The sequence below is a fragment of the Pseudophryne corroboree genome, chromosome 6 (genome assembly GCF_028390025.1).
Source record: "Pseudophryne corroboree isolate aPseCor3 chromosome 6, aPseCor3.hap2, whole genome shotgun sequence".
Lineage (NCBI taxonomy): Eukaryota > Metazoa > Chordata > Amphibia > Anura > Myobatrachidae > Pseudophryne > Pseudophryne corroboree.
In genome coordinates, this window is record NC_086449.1 from 491,419,814 (window position 1) to 491,440,437 (window position 20,624).

General features: G+C 44.0%; 1 protein-coding gene across 1 annotated transcript; it reads right to left on the reverse strand.

Moving 5' to 3' along the window:
* Nucleotides 1-597: 597 nt before the first annotated feature.
* Nucleotides 598-20,322, reverse strand: PRICKLE1 (prickle planar cell polarity protein 1). The gene is made up of 7 exons (XM_063927337.1): nucleotides 20,197-20,322; nucleotides 18,713-18,826; nucleotides 12,416-12,553; nucleotides 11,228-11,431; nucleotides 10,386-10,572; nucleotides 9,136-9,993; nucleotides 598-2,610 (listed from the first exon to the last, which is right to left on the reverse strand). The coding sequence occupies exons 1-7, from the start codon at nucleotides 20,320-20,322 to the stop codon at nucleotides 1,766-1,768; spliced, it is 2,472 nt and encodes an 823-aa protein (XP_063783407.1). The 3' UTR covers nucleotides 598-1,765.
* Between the last annotated feature and the right edge of the window lie 302 nt (nucleotides 20,323-20,624).

The following is a 20,624-nucleotide window of genomic DNA, read 5'->3' on the forward strand; positions in this document are numbered from 1 at the left end:
GTTACTGTGGTTTAAAAAAGAATCTGGTTATTACAAAAAGATACATAATAAACGTCATGGACACTTACCACACTGAATGGCTAACCTGTCCTCAGATCTAGTCAGCAGTATTTACTTATGGATTTCCTTGCAGCAGCACAATGAGATAGTGGGGGAGACTCAAATGTCTGAAAAAAGTCAGTTGGGAGTCTGTTTTTTCCTATCTATAGGGCCATATACACGGGAATCCCTCAGCACACATCTCTCCCGCTGCTCAGCACAGCGCGATGTGTGCTGAGCGAAGCGGGGGAGGGGGGGGGGGCGGCTCATTGAAATGAGCGACGTACCAGATTGAACCTGCATGCAGGCCAATCTAGCACCGGCGATAGCGATGCGCGGCTATCGCTGTGGGGGGTACACACGAGTGATCTAGTCAGATTGCTTAGATTTTAAGCATGGATCTCTCTGTGAGTACCCCCTTAATAGACAGGAAAAAACAGACACCCAACCGATTCACAGCACATACTGCAAGTGTAACTTGAGCGGCATGTAGAGAGGTCCTCTAACTTAGTACACAAAAATAATACATAAAATAAATGACTCAAGATATACCAAATGCAACTTTGTCTATATTTTTATTCACAAAAATGTGTCAATCTTTTAGAAATATCAAACAAGTGAATTGCGGTATCTAAAACTTATGGTTTCCAGACAAAAAACTATTGCAGCAGTTGTTTTATAAAAAAGATGTTTTTTTCTGCTAGTCTCTGATCCATAAATAAAAAGTAGGTTACATACAGTAGGTGTAAAATAACTTACACCACTACAGTGCCTTATGTAGAGCCAAATAATACATGAGAGACGGTGGAAATATGAAGAACCATTATCCATTACTAAACACTGCTGGGTTTTTCCTTATTAAAACATTTTAACAGCAATAAAAATGAGAAAGCAAATAAGGAACCAACCATAACGCTTCTGTTGGGCCCCTATTCAATGTTGCAGAGGAAAAAAATGCAACACTGCAGAAAATAAATCTAAAAAACAAAAGTTCTGCATTTGACATATACAATATATACATTATTTGCAGTTAAATTAGGGCTAGATTTGTTTATATGTAACAATATAAATAACTTGCAGCTAAATATTCTACATTTAAAAAGGTTTTCTGGAGTAAATACCAACAGACAATACTTGCAAAATGGTTCTTCATGTATGTTAAACAGCGTGAATGATCTGGAACAAAAGAACTCTCTGCATTGTTCCCAATACACATCTTAAATGTAAGACCATAAAATACACACTGTTCCAAGCAAACAATCTTATTCAGATGAAAATACACCATATTCACTCGTAAATGATTCCTGTAAACTGCAATAAAAGTGTTATTTATTCCATTACACCATTCCCATCTTTAGAGTAGGTTACAAAGCTTGAGGTATGCAGGGTTAGCAAGTCTGATGTATTTCTGCCAGTTAATGTTAAGCATTTGGTGCATTGTCTAATATCTAACTTCAGTATTATGTGCAAAGCAATAAAACCAAAGCAAACCTGAACTGTAAACCTGTGATAGTCTAAGTAAATATTCTGCTAAACACAAACTTTGTCAATAGTAATTACACATTGTAAACACCAGCCGGCCTGTTTTGGTACAATTGGCAAAGCATTAAAAACAAAAAACACATTTTTAACAAATAGCAGAACTATAAAACTAAATAAGTGTCTCTGGAGTTAGAATGTCAATAGTCTGTCTTCACAGGAAGGATGATACAGATGCCTATAAGTCTTAGGAAATAATACAGTTTTTGCCTTTGTGTCCCTTCTTCTTTTTGGATTTAGTGGTCCTTTGGCCAAAATGACTACTGGATAGTACAGATGTAGGAGTAGGCATGTCATCTGTAAAATATGGATATCGCTGTGGTCGTGGTTGAGGAATAGGCTGTCCAAGAAAATATCCCTCCTCTTCTGAATCAGAGGAAGATGAACATGTTGAACACCAAGAGTCATCTTCTTCACCACACATACCAAAATACTTATCCATGATTTGGCTTTGCAGTCCAAAATCTGAAGCAGCATTTGCATATTGTCCAAATAGTTCACCATTCTGAATGTACGCCTGAACCTCTTGAGGAGATTTGTTATGAAAAAGTCTATCATAATCCTCAGAAGTATAACACCTAGGTTTTTCCCATCCTGGTGACTTTTGATCTGCAGCAAGGTGAAGTGCATTTTCAGAGCGTGATTTCCTGCGCCTATGACGATGGGGTCTTTGACTACGGTCTTCCAATTTGTAAACCCTTCTACGACTCCTTTCACTCATTGGTGGCTGTCTGATTTCAATGGTGCCATAATCTCCATTGTCAATGACATCATCAGAAAATTTGACTTGTGGTCTTGTTTGTGATTTTGACCTTCTCAAGGCAGATGTGTGAATAGGTTTTGCTTCTGGAGGTGGCTTTTCCTGGCAGATTTCTGAGTTCAGGCTTTTCAGAGACTCCGTACTCCTGTTGAGCATGGAAGAGTTAAGAGTTCCCATGTTGCTCATTTTCTCACAATCCCGTGTGTCTAAGTCTTGGAAATTTGGATAAGAAAAGTGTGAAGGTCGTGGCTTACTTTCCCCATCAACAGAAGCTAGCGAGGAAGAAAAAGAAAAAATTCACATTAGTTTGCAGAAGTCACCATCTTTCATAGAATTTAAAATTTACTTAAGCATGGCTAATAATGGGATTACAATGTCTAAATATGCCAGGTGTTGCAAGCCTTATGACTAAGGGGTCTGCCTCCTGCTATTTAAGGAGATAAAAATAGGATTTAGATTACCTACCGGTAAATCCTTTTCTCGTAGTCCGTAGAGGATACTGGGGTCCATTTAGTACCATGGGGTATAGACGGGTCCACTAGGAGCCTTGGGCACTTTAAGAAATAAATAGTATGCGCTGGCTCCTCCCTCCATGCCCCTCCTACCAGACTCAGTCTAGAAACTGTGCCCGAGGAGATGGACATACCTTGAGAGAAGGATTTAATAGGACAGTGGTGAGATTCGAACCAGCACACACAAAATAAGAGGTAAGCTATGCTAACCAAACTTGAACCGGAACATCAACAGCTGAACACTTAACCAAGTAACAGTGCAGGAAAACACAAAGCACTGGGTGGGCGCCTAGTTTCCTCTATGGACTATGAGAACAGGATTTACCGGTAGGTAATTAAAATCCTATTTTCTCTTACATCCTAGAGGATACTGGGGTCCATTTAGTACCATGGGGATGTACCAAAGCTCCCAAACCAGGTGGGAGAGTGCCGAGGTTCATGCAGAACAGATTGGCCTCCGAGGACCTTCAGTTTGGTCAAAGTATCAAACTTGTAGAACTTAGCAAACGTGTTGAACCTTACCAAGTAACTGCTCAGCAGAGCTGTAAAGTCGAGACACCCCGGGCAGCCGTACAGGAAGACCCCACCGTCCTAGTAGAGTGGGCTTGTACAGATCTTGGAACTGGCAAACCTGCCGTAAAATAAGCATGCTGGATAGTAAGCCTGATCCAGCAAGCAATAGACTGCTTTAAAGCAGGACACACAATTTTATTGGGATCATAGAGAACAAACAGCGAGTTCGATTTTCTGTGACGAGCTGTCCACTTTACATAGATCTTCAAAGCCCGCACAATCCCCAAGGACTTTGAAGTAGCAGAGGTGATTCGGTAACCACTGGAACCACACTAGGTTGGTTGATATGAAACGCAGACACCACCTTAGGAAGAAATTGCTGACGTGTTTGGAGTTCAGCTCTATCTTCATGAAAAATCAAATAGGGGCTCTTGTGAGACAACGCCCCCAGCTCCGACACACGTCTTGCTGAAGCCGAAGCCAAAGCCAACAGTGTGACGGTCTTCCACGTAAGAAACTTAGCGTCAACCTCCCTGTAAAGGCTCAAACCATTCCGTTTGTAGGAACAGCAACACCACGTTGAGAACCCAAGGTGCCGTAGGAGGCACAAAGGGCGGTTGGATGTGCAGAACACCCTTCAAAAATGTCAACCTCAGGGAGAGAAACCAATTGTTTCTGGAAGAAAACGGATAAGGCCGAAATCTGGACTTTTATGGAGCCCAAGCGTAGGCCCACATCCACACCTGACTGCAGAAAAAGCAGAAAACGTCCCAGTTAGGGAGGCCAATCCCGGGATTCTGGCCCAAAAATGCCGGGATTTGAATCCCGGGATTGGCGCCTCCAATCCCGGGATTCACGGGATTAGTTTGCGCATGTGAAGTTTTGCCAGGCAGCATCTAAGACAAGGGACGCTGTCCGACTGTGCATCCCATAGGGGAGCGAGGTACAGTTTAGGCGGGCAAACAAAAGACACGCTGAGTCGCTGACAGCGCCATTTCAAACGTAGCGCTGGCCGGCAGCCAATCAGGGAAGCAGCCGCAGCAGCGGTTCCTGTTTGGCAGACGAACTTCCAGTTCTGACTGGCTGGCAGCCAGCGCTACATTTGAAATGCTGCCGGCGCTGCAGCTGTCAGTGTGTCCATGGCTGCCAGTACGGTAGTACATCCACCCACCATCATTGCTTTGTATTTCTGCCCTCCCTCACAGTTCTCAGCACCATTTCTCCTTGCTCCCTACATGCACCATTCCTACCTGCTCTCTACATCCTCCCTGCAACCACCCACCCTCCCATGCTGCTCCCTACACCCATCCTCCCTTGCTGCTCCCTAGATCCTCCCTGCAACCACCCACCCTCCCATGCTGCTCCCTACATCCTCCCTGCAGCCACCCACCCTCCCATGCTGCCCCCACACCCACCTTCCCACGCTGCTCCCTACACCCACCCTCCCACGTTGCTCCCTACATCCTCCCTGAACCCACCCTTTTCCCTGCACCCACCCTCCCTCGCTGCTTCCTACACCCTTCCTCTCTGCCCTCCACATCTACTAAACCTGCTCCCTACACCGATCCCTACTGCAATCCCGGGATCGAGCATTTTTCAATCCCGGGATTGAAAAAAATGGCCCGGGATTGGCTTCCCTAGTCCTAGTTGAAACTCCACCGCAGGAAATTTCCTGTTTGCACACCAAGAGATGTATTTTCTCCAAATACGGTGGTAATGTTTAGACGTTACCCCTTTTCTGGCTTGGATCAAGGTAAGAATTACCCTATCCGGAATGCCTTTCCGAGCTAGAATTTGACGCTCATCCTCCATGCCGTCAAACGTAGCCACGGTAAGTCTTGATAGACGAATGGTCCCTGTTGCAGAAGATCCTCTCAAAGAGGTAGACGCCACGGATCCTCCAGGAGCATTTCCAGTAGATCCGCGTACCAAGCCCTTCTTGGCCAATCCGGAGCAATGAGGATTGCTTGAATCTTTTCCCTTTTTATTCTTTTGAGAATTCTTGGGATCAATGGAAGTGGTGGAAACATGTACACCATCTGATAGACCCATGGAACCACTGCCTGTGGGTCTGTTGACCTGGAACAATACCGCCTGAGCTTCTTGTTGAGACGAGAGGCCATCATATCGATCTGTAGAATTCCCCACCGACGTGTCAAGCACCTGAACACCTCCGGGTGAAGGCCCCACTCTCCTAGGTGGAGGTTGTGTCTGCTGAGAAAATCTGCTTCCCAGTTGTCTACTCCCGTGAATGAAGATTGCGGACAACGCCACAGCGTCTTTCTGCCTAGAGGAGAATCCTTGTTACCTCTGACATTGCAGCTCTGCTCTTCGTTCTGCCCTGTCGGTTTATTTACGTTACCGCCGTCACATTGTCCGAATGAACCTGGATGGCCTGATCTTGAAGATGTGATGCCTATAGAAGGGCGTTGTATATGGCCCTCAGTTCCAGAAAGTTGATTGGAAGAATGGTTTCCTGACTTGACCATTTTCCTTGGAAGTGTTCCCTCTGGGTGACTGCTCCCCAACCTCTGAAGCTTGCGTCTGAGGTTAGCAGAATCCAATTTTGAAACCAGAACCTTCGGCCCTCGCTCAGGTGAGAAGTCTGAAGCCACCACAGAAGAGAAATCATGGCTCTTGGCGACAGACGTATCCTCTGGTGCATGTGGAGATGCGATCCGAACCATTTCTCCAACAGATCCAGCTGGAAGCGCCTTGCGTGAAACCTTCCATACTGCAGCGTAAGCGGCTACCATCTTTCCCAGAAGGCGAATGCATAGATGCACCGATATCCGGGTTGGTTTTTAGAACCTCCCGCACCATCGACTGGATTACCAATGCCTTTTCCAATGGAAGGAATACATTCTTTGCCTCCGTATCCAGTATCATCCCCAGAAATGGAAGCCTCCGTGTTGGTTCCAGGTGAGATTTTGGTAGGTTCAGAATCCATCCGTGATCCCGGAGTGGTCAAGCTGAAAGGGCAATGTTGTCCAACAACCGCTGCCTGGATGGTGCTTTTATCAGCAGATTGTCCAGGTACGGAATTATGATCACTCCCTGTTTGCGGAGGAGAAACATCATCTCTGCCATTACCTTGGTGAACACCTTTGGTGCCGTGGAGAGGCCAAATGGCAGGGCCTGGAACTGGTAGGGACAGTCCTGTAATGCAAACCTTAGATAAGCCTGATGAGGCGGCCAGATTGGGATAGGAAGGTATGCATCCTTCATATCCAGAGACACCAAGAATTCCCCTTCCTCCAGACCTGAGATCACGGCTCTCAGAGACTCCATCTTGAATTTGAACACCCGTAAATACGGGTTCAGTGACTTGAGGTTTAAAATGGGTCTTACCGAACAGTCAGGTTTTGGTACCACAAACAGGTTGGAATAATAACCTTTGTACTGTAGCTGAGGTGGAACTGGAACAATGACCCGAGTCTGTACCAGTTTTTGAATTGCATCCTGTAAATTATACTTGCCTCCTGAGAAGCTGGTAAGCCTGATTTGAAGAATCTGTGAGGTAGGAGTTCCTGAAACTCCAGTCTGTACCCCTGGGTGATGAAGTCTTTGACCAAGGGATCCTGGCATGATATCACCCATATGTGTGACTGAAATCTCTTAAATCGGGCTCCAACCTGCCTGTCTTCCAGGCAGTGCGGTCCCACCGACATGCTGAAGGCTTTGAGGAAACAGAACCCGAGTTCTGTTCCTTTGAACCTGCAGTTGCTTGTTTTCTGGGTTTACCTCTATTGCCTTTGAAGGCTGTAGAACCACCTTTGGTTTTATTTTTAAATGTCGCTACCCAAAAGGACTACAGAGTTGGAGGAGAGTAGGTCTTCCTAGCTGGGGGGGTTGCGGAAGGAAGGTATGTAGAATTACCCGCCATAGTCTTGGATATCCACGTATCCAGTTCATCTCCAAACAGGGGCCTCACCTGTGCATGGTAGGCTTTCCACACCTTTTCTGGAATCCGCATCCGCAGTCCACTGACGTAGCCATAGGCCCCTGCGTGCTGACACTGCCATGGCCGTGACACATGCATGGAGCAAGACTATCTTTTATGGCCTCCACCATAAAATTTGCAGAGTCCTGTATATGCTGTAGGAGTAAAACTATCTCCCCTCTGGGTAAGGAATCTAACCCCTCAATTAGGTTACCTGACCATTTTGCAATGGCCCTAGTGATCCATGCACAAGCTATAGTGGGTCTTTGGGCCACCCCCGCAGCTGTGTACAGAGATTTGAGAGTGGTCTCAATCTTGTGGTCAGCCGTGTCCTTGAAGGAGGCTGCCCCCGGGACAGGTAGGATTATTTTACGTGACGGCCTAGATACCGATGCATCAACAATCGGCGGGTTTTCCCATTTTTTTTTTTCTATCATCCTGAGGAAAAGGGAAGGATGCCAGTAACCTTTTAGGGATCTGAAACTTCTTGTCAGGATTAATCCAAGTTTCTTCAAATAGGGAATTTAATTCCTTAGATGCAGTGAAAGTAGCAGAGGATTTCTTTTTTACATTAAAATAAGATTCCTCATCTTCCTCTGTCACTTTGTCAGGAATGTGCAGGAAGTCTCTAATAGCTTCTATAAGGACCTGTATTCCTTGTGACAGAGCTGCATCCCCCCTCCCGAATCAACCTCACCCTCCCTCTGCGTCTGATACATCATCATCAGTGTCAGCCTGCAGGATTTGGGCCAGTGTACGCTTTTGTGGACAAATGGTAGGGGTCTGTGACACTGGTATGGACACTGAATCTCTATTCATCAAGTCATCCACAGACTGTCTTAAGTATTGTGTCTCTTTCTCATTTTGGGACAATTTATGTGAAATATTTGAGATCATCCCATTTAATGAATCCAACCATACTGGTTCGGACCCACTAGCATGAGAATGTGTACTATCCTGAGTACACTGTAGTCCCTCAGGAGCTCAGTGTCTTGTCAGCAGGGAACGGGACCATTAACCCTATAGGAGGTTGGGCCAGCCAACCCCTCCCTTCTCTCTCAAGTCCCGTGAAGCAGGCAGGTGGTGCCAACCAGCCCGGTCTGAAAATAAAACCGAAAATAAATGCAGAAAACCTAAACGTGACCGGCTCCTTCGGGCACATTTTCTAAACTGAGTCCGGTAGAAGGGGCATATTAGGAGGATCCAGCAAACACTATTGATTTCTTAAAGTGCTCAAGGCTCCTAGTGGACCAGTCTATACCCCGTGGTACTAAATGGACCCCAGTATCCTCTAGGACGTAAGAGAAATCACTTACTCGTGGGGTCTTTTTTTAAATGACCACATCCCCATAGCATGCTATGCGGACCCCAATTTATTTTATCAAGCAGCGACAAGAGAAGCTTTCCGCCACTTGGTAACGTCATTAATATGGCGTTATACAATATCTATCAATGAGGGACCTGTGAAGCTGGAGAGGATTTGCAAACTCAACTACAGGTCCTGTATCATGCGCATATACGGTCATTGGCTGCACTATACCTCAATTCCTCACTGCGAGCATTGGTTAGGTGGGACAAAATGATGATTTAGTAGTAGCAGTTTTCTATACAACTCCTTTTAAAATGCAGCAATATGCAAATTGTGTATTAATGTGCTGTGATATGCTTCAAACCTATGGGACTTATTGAGAGCCATTAGACAGATTCGACCACATTCAATATTTTTAGGTTTTGACAAACAGATATTTATATGGCATTTCAGACAATAAAAAGTGTAATGTCCACATGTTAAAATTGTCTAAACAAGTCAAAAAGAAACCAAACCATACCTGTTATATTGGACAATGCTAGTGAATCCATAGAGTCACAAATGTTTTCAAGCTGTGGTTTAAGATCATCAGACAAACATTCCAACGAGTTCTTATACCACGGCTTCTTGTCACGCTTGTAACCAGATGCTCCATGATCCAAGTCCAACTCTTGTATTTTCCTGCTACTTGCTGGTCCTGGATGGCTGCCGTAAGCCGAATCTCCAAGTCCATCCTGTGACTGAGCCCAGTACATATCGTTCTCATATTTTTTGCTTGCCAAACTTTGATTGTGCCCATTTCTTTTTAAGTCTCGACTGATCTTCTCTGACACCCAATGCTCACTAGACCGATTATCCTCAGCAGGCTGCTGAAAAAGTCCTTTTTCTCCAAACTTTAAAAGTAATTGAGTCATATAGTCATCATGCTCAGCCCATTCTTCATGATCCTCTGGAGTCTCCTGCTCATCTCTTCCTTTCCAAAAGTCATTATCGAAACTGGCTCCTTGCCTTGATAAGCTGAGATCATCCATTTTACGAGACAGTGTATCATCGGCATTACCAGACATTCCTGGAAACTTATAATTCAGCGCTGGAGAAAGCAAGAGTGATTGTCTACACTGATCTGCAGATCTGCTGCTCTTTCCCATTCGTACACTTCTTCTGGACTCTCTAGACCTAGCAGACTGAAATGCGGAGTCAGAAGAATCTGATGCATGTACATCCTCTCCCAAGCTGCAAATCTTGGAACAATAAATGCGTCCTTTTTTCGGTAGAAAAGGACATCCCAGTAGAGAAACTTTACACTGTGCACAAGAAAAACAGCTTTCTGTAGCATGCCAATGTTGTCCATCATAGGTCATCTGAGCGTGATCAACACCTACAAGAAAAATAAACGCAGAATTATAATCAGTTGACGGGTACAACTGTTGCCAGTCAAGCAGAGTTTTCCCATGACTGGATTAACATATGGGCTGATGGTGCTGCAGCTGTTTTGAGATAAGAGTGAGGGGTCCAAAATATATATTTTTTTCACCTGCAGCGCCTAATTATTTTAGTAAGAATCAGTCACCTTGAAAAACCAATACTAAAAAATAATTGGCATGCCTCTGTATATTTACATTACAAAGTACGCAACAATATCCTCTTGTTTTGCTAATATTAAGCTTTGTTATTAAGTGCTTAGATACACATTACCCAAACCAATTAATTGTAAACTTCAAACGTTACAATGGACTCTGGACAGAATACAAGTAAAAAGGGTCTCCATACCTATATGCTCTCCACAGGATTCACAGTACTCTGCATAATGAGACTCAAAGCAGCCACAGCAGAAGGGGCGGCCATCTTTCATGATGTATCTCTGTCCCCCAAGCACAGTCTCACACTCATAGCAACAAAAGTGTTTCATATGCCAGTGACGCCCCTCAGCCTCTGTGCATTCATCAGCAAATATAATCTAAAGAATAACAAAAACAAAGAGAAACAGTCAGATCAAAAACATTACGTACAATCACATCCTAATATGTAATTATTTAAATACCGGAACAGAAAACATTTTTTTTTTTTACATCTGCTAATTTATTTAATTTGTTATTTCTAAGATGGGGACATCGGATACCATGTGCTTATATTTACTTCTATGCAGGGAATGGTGGTGGTTTGTCACATTTTATACCAGAAACTGTCTTGTTAGAATTTTAAAATCAGTTATTCGGTACATAGTAGTTTATAGTATAAAACAAAGACAACATTCCAAAGTGCATTACATTGCTTTTGCATATAGTGTGTGTGGGATGTGCACATTCCTATATTTTTCCATGCCCTTCCCTTTTTTTCTGTATGCCTCTTTTCTTCTCTTTTTAACTAAAGGACAGACAATAATAATAATTGCATTATACCTTAATAAAATCTAAACTAATAATATATATATATATATATATATATATATATATATATATATATATATATATATATACATATATACACACACACACACTTCTAATTTCAAATTGCTACACGCTTTCCCTTGGCCAAAAGTACTATTTTCAAATACAATCTAAAGACTAATTAAGGACAATATAAACATGATGTGAATAGACTCCGTCCAATACCTCATCACAGGCTGAACATCTTGGTTTAAGTAGCTCTGCATGGTGTCTGCCACAATGTATTTTTCCATCTTGGTAGAAATATATTAGATCAACAAGCAGTTCATTGCATGTGGAACATGTGAAACATGATGGGTGCCAGCATACCCCAGGATTAGCTCTTGAAACAAAAATTCCAATTTCACCTCCATTTATCTTCTCACCGCACTGAAAATAAAAATAGAATTTAATAAAAAAAATTTTTTTTAAACTATACATGTTGACTGAATGTTTGCACATTGTTTGCTGTTCCCATTAAAAAGAAAAATACTACTTCTTATGACATAAAACTACCAAAGGCATTTAATCAATTTAAAATGCAAAAGAAGGAAAAGTTTAAATCTCTAACCATAAACGGATTCTAAACCAAGAAAAATATTGTCGATATATGTTAAGTAGATATTTAAAGAACCACTTAAGCTGGTTTTCATTTTTTAAATGTGGTTTTAATAAAGTTCGCCATCTGGCTACAATTTGACACTTCTCCCAAGTAGAAAATGCTTTATTCTTACGAGTATGCACATGCATGGGAGATATACGCAAGCACACATAAACCTTATAGAGGGGCTCTCTACATTACAGTGAAATACTCTTTCAGAGCTATTAAACAGAAAAAAAAGAAAAAGACTATTTAGTAAATAAAATAAAATTGACCATATGTACTATGCCACTACCCGGGCGCAAGCCCAAGGGGCGACTAAGGTGGCACCCATGTTTATTTTTATGGGTGCCTTGAGTGATGTTTGGCTGTTTGGGGTACTAAGAAATTGCTCCGCTATCACATGCGGCTGGGGAAGCAGAAGATGGGGGCCTGTCCAGAATAAATACATGTACTTAAGTTGGTACATCTTAGGCCAGAGGTTCTCAAACGCGGTCCTCAAGGCACCCCAACAGTCCAAGTTTTAGGTGTAGCCAAGGTTCAGCACAGATGGTTAAATCAAAGTGACTGAGGTGCTAATTAAGTCACCTGTGGCCAAGCATGGATAAACTTAAAACCTGGACCGTTGGGGTGCCTTGAGGAACGTGTTTGAGCACCTCTGCCTTAGGCATTTCAGGTGAAGAAATGTGGTGCTGTCATCATACCATTTTATTACAGTACTTTTTGTATGGCAAAAAACAAAATAGAAAAAACAAGAAACAGAACTGCTATACCTGTTCACAGACTGCATGCATCACAGCTCTTGACAACAGTTTAATATTCCCTCTCCCAAGGGCCTCCTTTTTGCGCTGGGTACTGAACATCATCAATTCCTTCTTCTCCTCCTCACTTAAGGACTGGCAATATCGCACCTACAGAAACAAGGCATTTAGGTCAATACTTGGCATTTGGAGAACACAAGCTTATTTTGACACTTGACTGACACATTCTACATGTCAGTAAATACACTATTGCTATTCTAGAAAGACACATTAAAGTAACACTGAATAGGTCAATGGTTTAAAAAAAAAAATATAGTAGTTATTGAACATAAGTAAATACTGTATACTAACAGTTTAACATTCTTGCAATGAAAAGCAAAACATAACATAGAATTGTAAAACAACCCTGTAAATTAGAAAAACCTGCAATCTGTAAAACTGCAAATTCAGGAGATTCTTAAAATAAGAATTTACTTACCGATAATTCTATTTCTCGGAGTCCGTAGTGGATGCTGGGGTTCCTGAAAGGACCATGGGGAATAGCGGCTCCGCAGGAGACAGGGCACAAAAGTAAAGCTTTTACAGGTCAGGTGGTGTGTACTGGCTCCTCCCCCTATGACCCTCCTCCAGACTCCAGTTAGGTACTGTGCCCGGACGAGCGTACACAATAAGGGAGGATTTTGAATCCCGGGTAAGACTCATACCAGCCACACCAATCACACCGTACAACTTGTGATCTAAACCCAGTTAACAGTATGATAACAGAGGAGCCTCTGAAAGATGGCTTCCTAAACAATAACCCGAATTAGTTAACAATAACTATGTACAAGTATTGCAGATAATCCGCACTTGGGATGGGCGCCCAGCATCCACTACGGACTCCGAGAAATAGAATTATCGGTAAGTAAATTCTTATTTTCTCTATCGTCCTAAGTGGATGCTGGGGTTCCTGAAAGGACCATGGGGATTATACCAAAGCTCCCAAACGGGCGGGAGAGTGCGGATGACTCTGCAGCACCGAATGAGAGAACTCCAGGTCCTCCTTTGCCAGGGTATCAATTTTGTAAAAATTTACAAACGTGTTCTCCCCTGACCACGTAGCTGCTCGGCAGAGTTGTAATGCCGAGACCCCTCGGGCAGCCGCCCAAGATGAGCCCACCTTCCTTGCGGAATGGGCCTTAACAGATTTAGGCTGTGGCAGGCCTGCCACAGAATGTGCAAGTTGAATTTTGTTACAAATCCAACGAGCAATCGACTGCTTAGAAGCAGGTGCACCCAACTTGTTGGGTGCATACAGTATAAACAGAGAGTCAGATTTTCTGACTCCAGCCGTCCTTTAAATGTATATTTTTAAGGCTCTGACAACGTCCAACAACTTGGAGTCCTTCAAGTCGTCTGTAGCCGCAGGCACTACAATAGGCTGGTTCAGGTGAAACGCTGATACCACCTTAGGGAGAAAATGCGGACGCGTCCGCAGCTCTGCCCTATGTCGAATGGAAAATTAAATAAGGGCTTTTATAAAACAAAGCCGCCAGTTCAGATACTCTCCCGGCCGAAGCCAGGGCCAGTAACATAGTCACTTTCCATGTGAGATATTTCAAATCCACATTCTTTAGTGGTTCAAACCAATTGGATTTGAGGAAATCTAAAACTACATTTAGATCCCACGGTGCCACCTTAGGCACCACAGGAGGCTGTATATGCAGTACTCCTTTGATAAAATCTGGACCTCAGGGACTGAGGCCAATTCTTTTTGGAAGAATATTGATAGGGCCGAAATTTGAACCTTAATAGATCCCAATTTGAGACCCATAGACAATCCTGATTGCAGGAAATGTAGGAAAACGACCCAGTTGAAATTCCTCCATCGGAGCACTCCGCTGCTCGCACCACGCAACATATTTTCGCCAAATACGGCGATAATGCTTCGCGGTAACTTCCTTCCTTGCCTTTATCAAGGTAGGAATGACTTCTTCTGGAATGCCTTTTCCTTTTAGGATCTGGCATTCAAACGCCATGCCGTCAAACGCAGCCGCGGTAAGTCTTAAAAAAGACAAGGACCCTGCCGAAGCAGGTCCCTTCTCAGAAGTAGAGGCCACGGATCGTCCGTGACCATCTCTTGAAGTTCCGGGTACCAAGTCCTTCTTGGCCAATCCGGAGCCACTAGTCTTACTCCTCTTTGCCGTATAATCCTCAATACCTTTGGTATGAGAGGCAGAGGAGGAAACACATATACCGACTGGTACACCCAAGGTGTTACCAGCGCGTCCACAGCTATTGCCTGCGGATCTCTTGACCTGGCGCAATACCTGTCCAGTGTTTTGTTGAGGCGAGACGCCATCATGTCCACCATTGGTTTTACCCAACGGTTTAATAGCATGTGGAAAACTTCTGGATGAAGTCCCCACTCTCCCGGGTGAAAGTCGTGTCTGCTGAGGAAGTCTGCTTCCCAGTTGTCCACGCCCGGGATGAATACTGCTGACAGTGCTATCACGTGATTCTCCGCCCAGCGAAGGATCCTGGCAGCTTCTGCCATTGCCCTCCTGCTTCTTGTGCCGCCCTGTCTGTTTACATGGGCGACTGCCGTGATGTTGTCCGACTGGATCAACACCGGTCTTCCTTGAAGCAGAGGTTCCGCCTGGCTTAGAGCATTGTAGATTGCTCTTAGTTCCAGAATGCTTATGTGAAGAGACTTTTTCAGGCTCGACCACACTCCCTGGAAATTTCTTCCCTGTGTGACTGCTCCCCAGCCTCTCAGGCTGGCATCCGTGGTCACCAGGATCCAATCCTGCATGCCGAATCTGCGGCCCTCCAATAGATGAGCCTCCTGCAACCACCACAGAAGGGATACCCTTGTCCTCGGCGACAGGGTTATCCGCAGGTGCATCTGAAGATGCGACCCTGACCATTTGTCCAACAGATCCCTTTGCATGGAATCTGCCGAAAGGGATTGCTTCGTAAGAAGCTACCATTTTTTCCCAGGACTCTTGTGCATTGATGTACAGACACCTTTCCTGGTTTTAGGAGGTTCCTGACCAGGTCAGATAACTCCTTGGCTTTTTCTTCGGAAAGAAAAACCTTTTTCTGAACTGTGTCCAGAATCATCCCCAGGAACAGCAGACGAGTTGTCGGCATTAATTGGGATTTTGGAATATTCAGAATCCATCCGTGCTGCTTTAGCACCTCTTGAGATAGTGCTAAACCCATCTCTAGCTGTTCTCTGGAGCTTGCCCTTATTAGGAGATCGTCCAAGTATGGGATAATTAATACGCCTTTTCTTCGAAGAAGAAATATTATCTCGGCCATTACCTTTGTAAAGACCCGAGGTGCCGTGGACAAACCAAACGGCAGCGTCTGAAACTGATAGTGACAGTTTTGTACAACGAACCTGAGGTACCCCTGTGTGAGGGGTAATTGGAACGTGGAGATACGCATCCTTGATGTCCAAGGATACCATAAAGTCCCCTTCTTCCAGGTTCGCTATCACTGCTCTGAGTGACTCCATCTTGAACTTCTTTATGTACAGGTTCAAGGACTTCAGATTTAGAATAGGCCTTACCGAGCCATCCGGCTTCGGTACCACAAAAAGAGTGGAATAATACCCCTTCCCTTGTTGTAGAAGAGGTACCTTGACTATCACCTGCTGAGAATACAGCTTGTGAATGGCTTCCAAAACCGTCTCCCTTCCTGAGGGGGACGTTGGTAAAGCAGACTTCAGGAAACGGCGAGGTGGCTCTGTCTCTAATTTCAACCTGTACCCCTGAGATATTATCTGCAGGATCCAGGGATTTACCTGCGAGTGAGCCCACTGCGCGCTGTAATTCTTGAGACGACCGCCTACCGCCCCCGAGTCCGCTTGCGAAGCCCCAGCGTCATGCTGAGGCTTTTGTAGAAGCCGGGGAGGGCTTCTGTTCCTGGGAAGGAGCTGCCTGTTGCTGTCTCTTCCCTCGTCCTCTGCCTCGTGGCAGATATGAATAGCCCTTTGCTCTCTTATTTTTAAAGGAACGAAAGGGCTGCGGTTGAAAAGTCGGTGCCTTTTTCTGTTGGGGAGTGACTTGAGGTAGAAAGGTGGATTTCCCGGCCGTAGCCGTGGCCACCAAATCCGATAGACCGACCCCAAATAACTCCTCTACGCATCGCCTGTCCACTGTCGTGTCCATAAAGCTCTTCTGGCCGAAATGGACATAGCACTTACCCGTGATGCCAGTGTGCAGATATCTCTCTGTGCATCACGCATATAAAGAAATGCATCCTTTATTTGTTCTAACGACAGTAAAATATTGTCCCTGTCCAGGGTATCAATATTTTCGATCAGGGACTCTGACCAAACTACCCCAGCACTGCACATCCAGGCAGTCGCAATAGCTGGTCGTAGTATAACACCTGCATGTGTGTATATACCTTTTTGGATATTTTCCATCCTCCTATCTGATGGATCTTTAAGTGCGGCCGTCTCAGGAGAGGGTAACGCCACTTGTTTTGATAAGCGTGTTAGCGCTTTGTCCACCCTAGGAGGTGTTTCCCAGCGCTCCCTAACCTCTGGCGGGAAAGGGTATAAAGCCAATAACTTCTTTGAAATTAGCAGTTTTTTATCGGGGCACCCCACGCTTCCTCACACACGTCATTTAATTCTTCTGATTCGGTAAAAACTACTGGTAGTTTTTTCACACCCCACATAATACCCTGTTTAGTGGTACCTGTAGTATCAGCTAAATGTAACATCTCCTTTATTGCCAAAATCATATAACGTGTGGCCCTACTGGAAAATACGGTTGATTCGTCACCTTCACCACCGGAATCAGTGCCTGTGTCTGGGTCTGTGTCGACCGACTGAGGCAAGGGGCGTTTTACAGCCCCTGACGGTGTTTGAGGCGCCTGGACAGGCACTAATTGAGTGTCCGGCCGCCTCATGTCGGCAAACGACTGCTTAAGCGAGTTGACGCTATCCCGTAATTCCACAAATAAAGGCATCCATTCTGGTGTCGACCCCCTAGGAGGTGACATCCTCATATTTGGCAATTGCTCCGCCTCCACACCAATAACGTCCTCATACATGTCGACACACACGTACCGACACACAGCAGACACACAGGGAATGCTCTATACGAAGACAGGACCCACTAGCCCTTTGGGGAGACAGAGGGAGAGTCTGCCAGCACACACCAAAAAGCGCTATATATGACAGGGATAGCCTTATGATTAAGTGCTCCCTTATAGCTGCTTTTATATTAATATATTGCCATTTATTTTGCCCCCCCTCTCTGTTATACCCTGTTTCTGTAGTGCAGTGCAGGGGAGAGACCTGGGAGCCTTCCTGACCAGCGGAGCTGTGACAGAAAATGGCGCCGTGTGCTGAGGAGATAGGCCCCGCCCCTTTTTCGGCGGGCTCGTCTCCCGCTATTTAGTACATTTAGGCAGGGGTAAATATCTCCATATAGCCTCTGGGGCTATATGTGAGGTATTTTTAGCCTTTTTAAAGGTTTTCATTTGCCTCCCAGGGCGCCCCCCCCCCCAGCGCCCTGCACCCTCAGTGACTGCCGTGTGAAGTGTGCTGAGAGGAAAATGGCGCACAGCTGCAGTGCTGTGCGCTACCTTAAGAAGACTGCAGGAGTCTTCAGCCGCCGATTCTGGACCTCTTCTTGCTTCAGCATCTGTGAGGGGGCCGGCGGCGTGGCTCCGGTGACCATCCAGGCTGTACCTGTGATCGTCCCTCTGGAGCTTCATGTCCAGTAGCCAAGAAGCCAATCCATCCTGCACGCAGGTGAGTTCACTTCTTCTCCCCTCTGTCCCTCGTTGCAGTGATCCTGTTGCCAGCAGGAATCACTGTAAAATAAAAAACCTAAGCTAAACTCTCTAAGCAGCTCTTTATGAGAGCCACCTAGAATTGCACCCTTCTCGGCCGGGCACAAAAATCTAACTGGAGTCTGGAGGAGGGTCATAGGGGGAGGAGCCAGTACACACCACCTGACCTGTAAAAGCTTTACTTTTGTGCCCTGTCTCCTGCGGAGCCGCTATTCCCCATGGTCCTTTCAGGAACCCCAGCATCCACTTAGGACGATAGAGAAAAACGGTTGGTGGACGAAAACAGTAGACCAGATCCAATCTGACAGCATAAAGCAGCACTAACAATGTGTGCCTTTACAAAGTTCCGAGATGCTGCAGGAGTGGTACAAACTCCTGCAGCATCTCAGGAAATTAAACCTCAGGAAACAGGACACCATGTGTATAGAGGTTTCTAAATACATATGTTCCTCTCTACATAAGGCTGTAGAATGCAAAGACTAATGTTTAATCAAGCTGCAATCTTACTTCATTATCATGAGGAGGTAACTGGTACAGAAGCTGTTTGATCCTAAACTTTTCACCCACACTGTTGACATAGGGAACCTTTTCTTCTGGCAGACATGCAAAATACAGCTGAACCTGCAATAAATACATAAAAAAATAAGAATAAATAATTGTCACAGCCAATGAAAATATTGATTCATCTAAAATTAAATGTAAAATGCAGGTGAATGGCTTGGAAAAGTGAGTAATGCAACATTAGGTCTAAGGCAGCTTTGGGCTTATGTGATAATGAGCATCATATAAGCCAGACCAGCATAAGAAGATGACAGTCAGTTTGCACCCAGCTGCTAAATTGCTACTGTGGAATGCAAGTTGCAGTTACTATTAAGGGGTATCATAAATTATGCACATTTAATGTGGCCATTACACCCACCTCCTCTAAAACTAGTCAACAAGTCCATGAAAATTCCTACATTACTATCCACAATTACTTTGCATAACGTGAGAAGCCATCTAGAAAACAGCCCCTATAAACAGGTTTAATTTGCTTCTTGAATTTTACACATCGGTGAGACAAAAGCTGCTTTGTCAGCTCCTGCTGCTAGGGTTCATCCCCAGCCACCGATTTCATTGCTTCCATCTGAGCTTTTTTCAGAAGACCTTAAGTCAACTTCATGGGAGGGGTCAAATTCAAACATGTTTTAGCCAGATGCCAGCTTCTACTTTAAAAGAACCACAGGTTAACTGATCATACTCTTCCAAAAGTTATAAGCCTATGTACCTTACCATTAAACCATGTCAAAAGATTAAGGTGCAATAGTTAACTTTTGTTTTCAAGCAATTCTTTGATTATTATTTTTTGCCAACATTTAATTTATTATCAGTTTCACATATTATGCAGACCTTTACAGTGAATATTATGATTACATTCTTTCCAAAATCCAAGTAACCTACCTATAGGTCTTTGAATTAAGGGAGGGAAATAGAAGACATGTACGAAGCCTACAAGGTTAGAACATAAAAGCTCCATTACAGATAGGGCCCTGGTTGTAATTGAACTCATGACCCCAGTGCAGTTTGGCAGCAATACTAAGCATGGAGACACTCTGTTGCCCACCAAAGAATCAGGCGTTAACTGAAAGACTAAAGAACCACTACCACAATTAATTGCAACCGAAAAATAAAAAAAACTAATTTTGTCAGAAAAGTTGTGCATATGGTATAATACAGTCCAGTAATCTATTTATGATCAAATACAGAGAGGCTGTATTACCAAGTTATTTGCACAGCATATTACACTGCACTTTACAATTGGGAACAAAACAAGACTGGGTAATAACAGACAGAGCTTGTAATCTCTAGATGTACAAGCAAACATTAACACTGCAGCCCAATCTGCATTCTTATTTAAAAAAAAAAACTTTCATGTACATATTTTTGTCTATTTATGTTACAGAACCTGTTAACTGAAAGTACAATAATACAAACTGCCAGATTGCCATCACCTGTTCAGGACGAAGACCAGGTGGAACCCAAGTGTACTCCTCCATAGCACAGCCGGAGTCATCATCTGATGTGGAGCTTCGCTGGCAACCATACATGAGCTTGCTAACTTTATGCTCCATCGCCATAGGCAAATAGAGGATTGCTCTCTTCAGGCTCTTCTAGCTCATTAATTGATCTGGAGAATAATTATAATATGGTAAATTAAATCTGAAGAATACCATCCCAAAACAGATTTTTTTCTATGTACTTTTACAGTGTATGATGTGTATATATACACACACACATTTTATATTAAATATATATATATATATATATATATATATATATATATATATATATATATATATATATATATATACATATATACACACACACACACACACACATATAGACTTTAGAGGAAAAACGGTATAAATGCAAGTTTCAT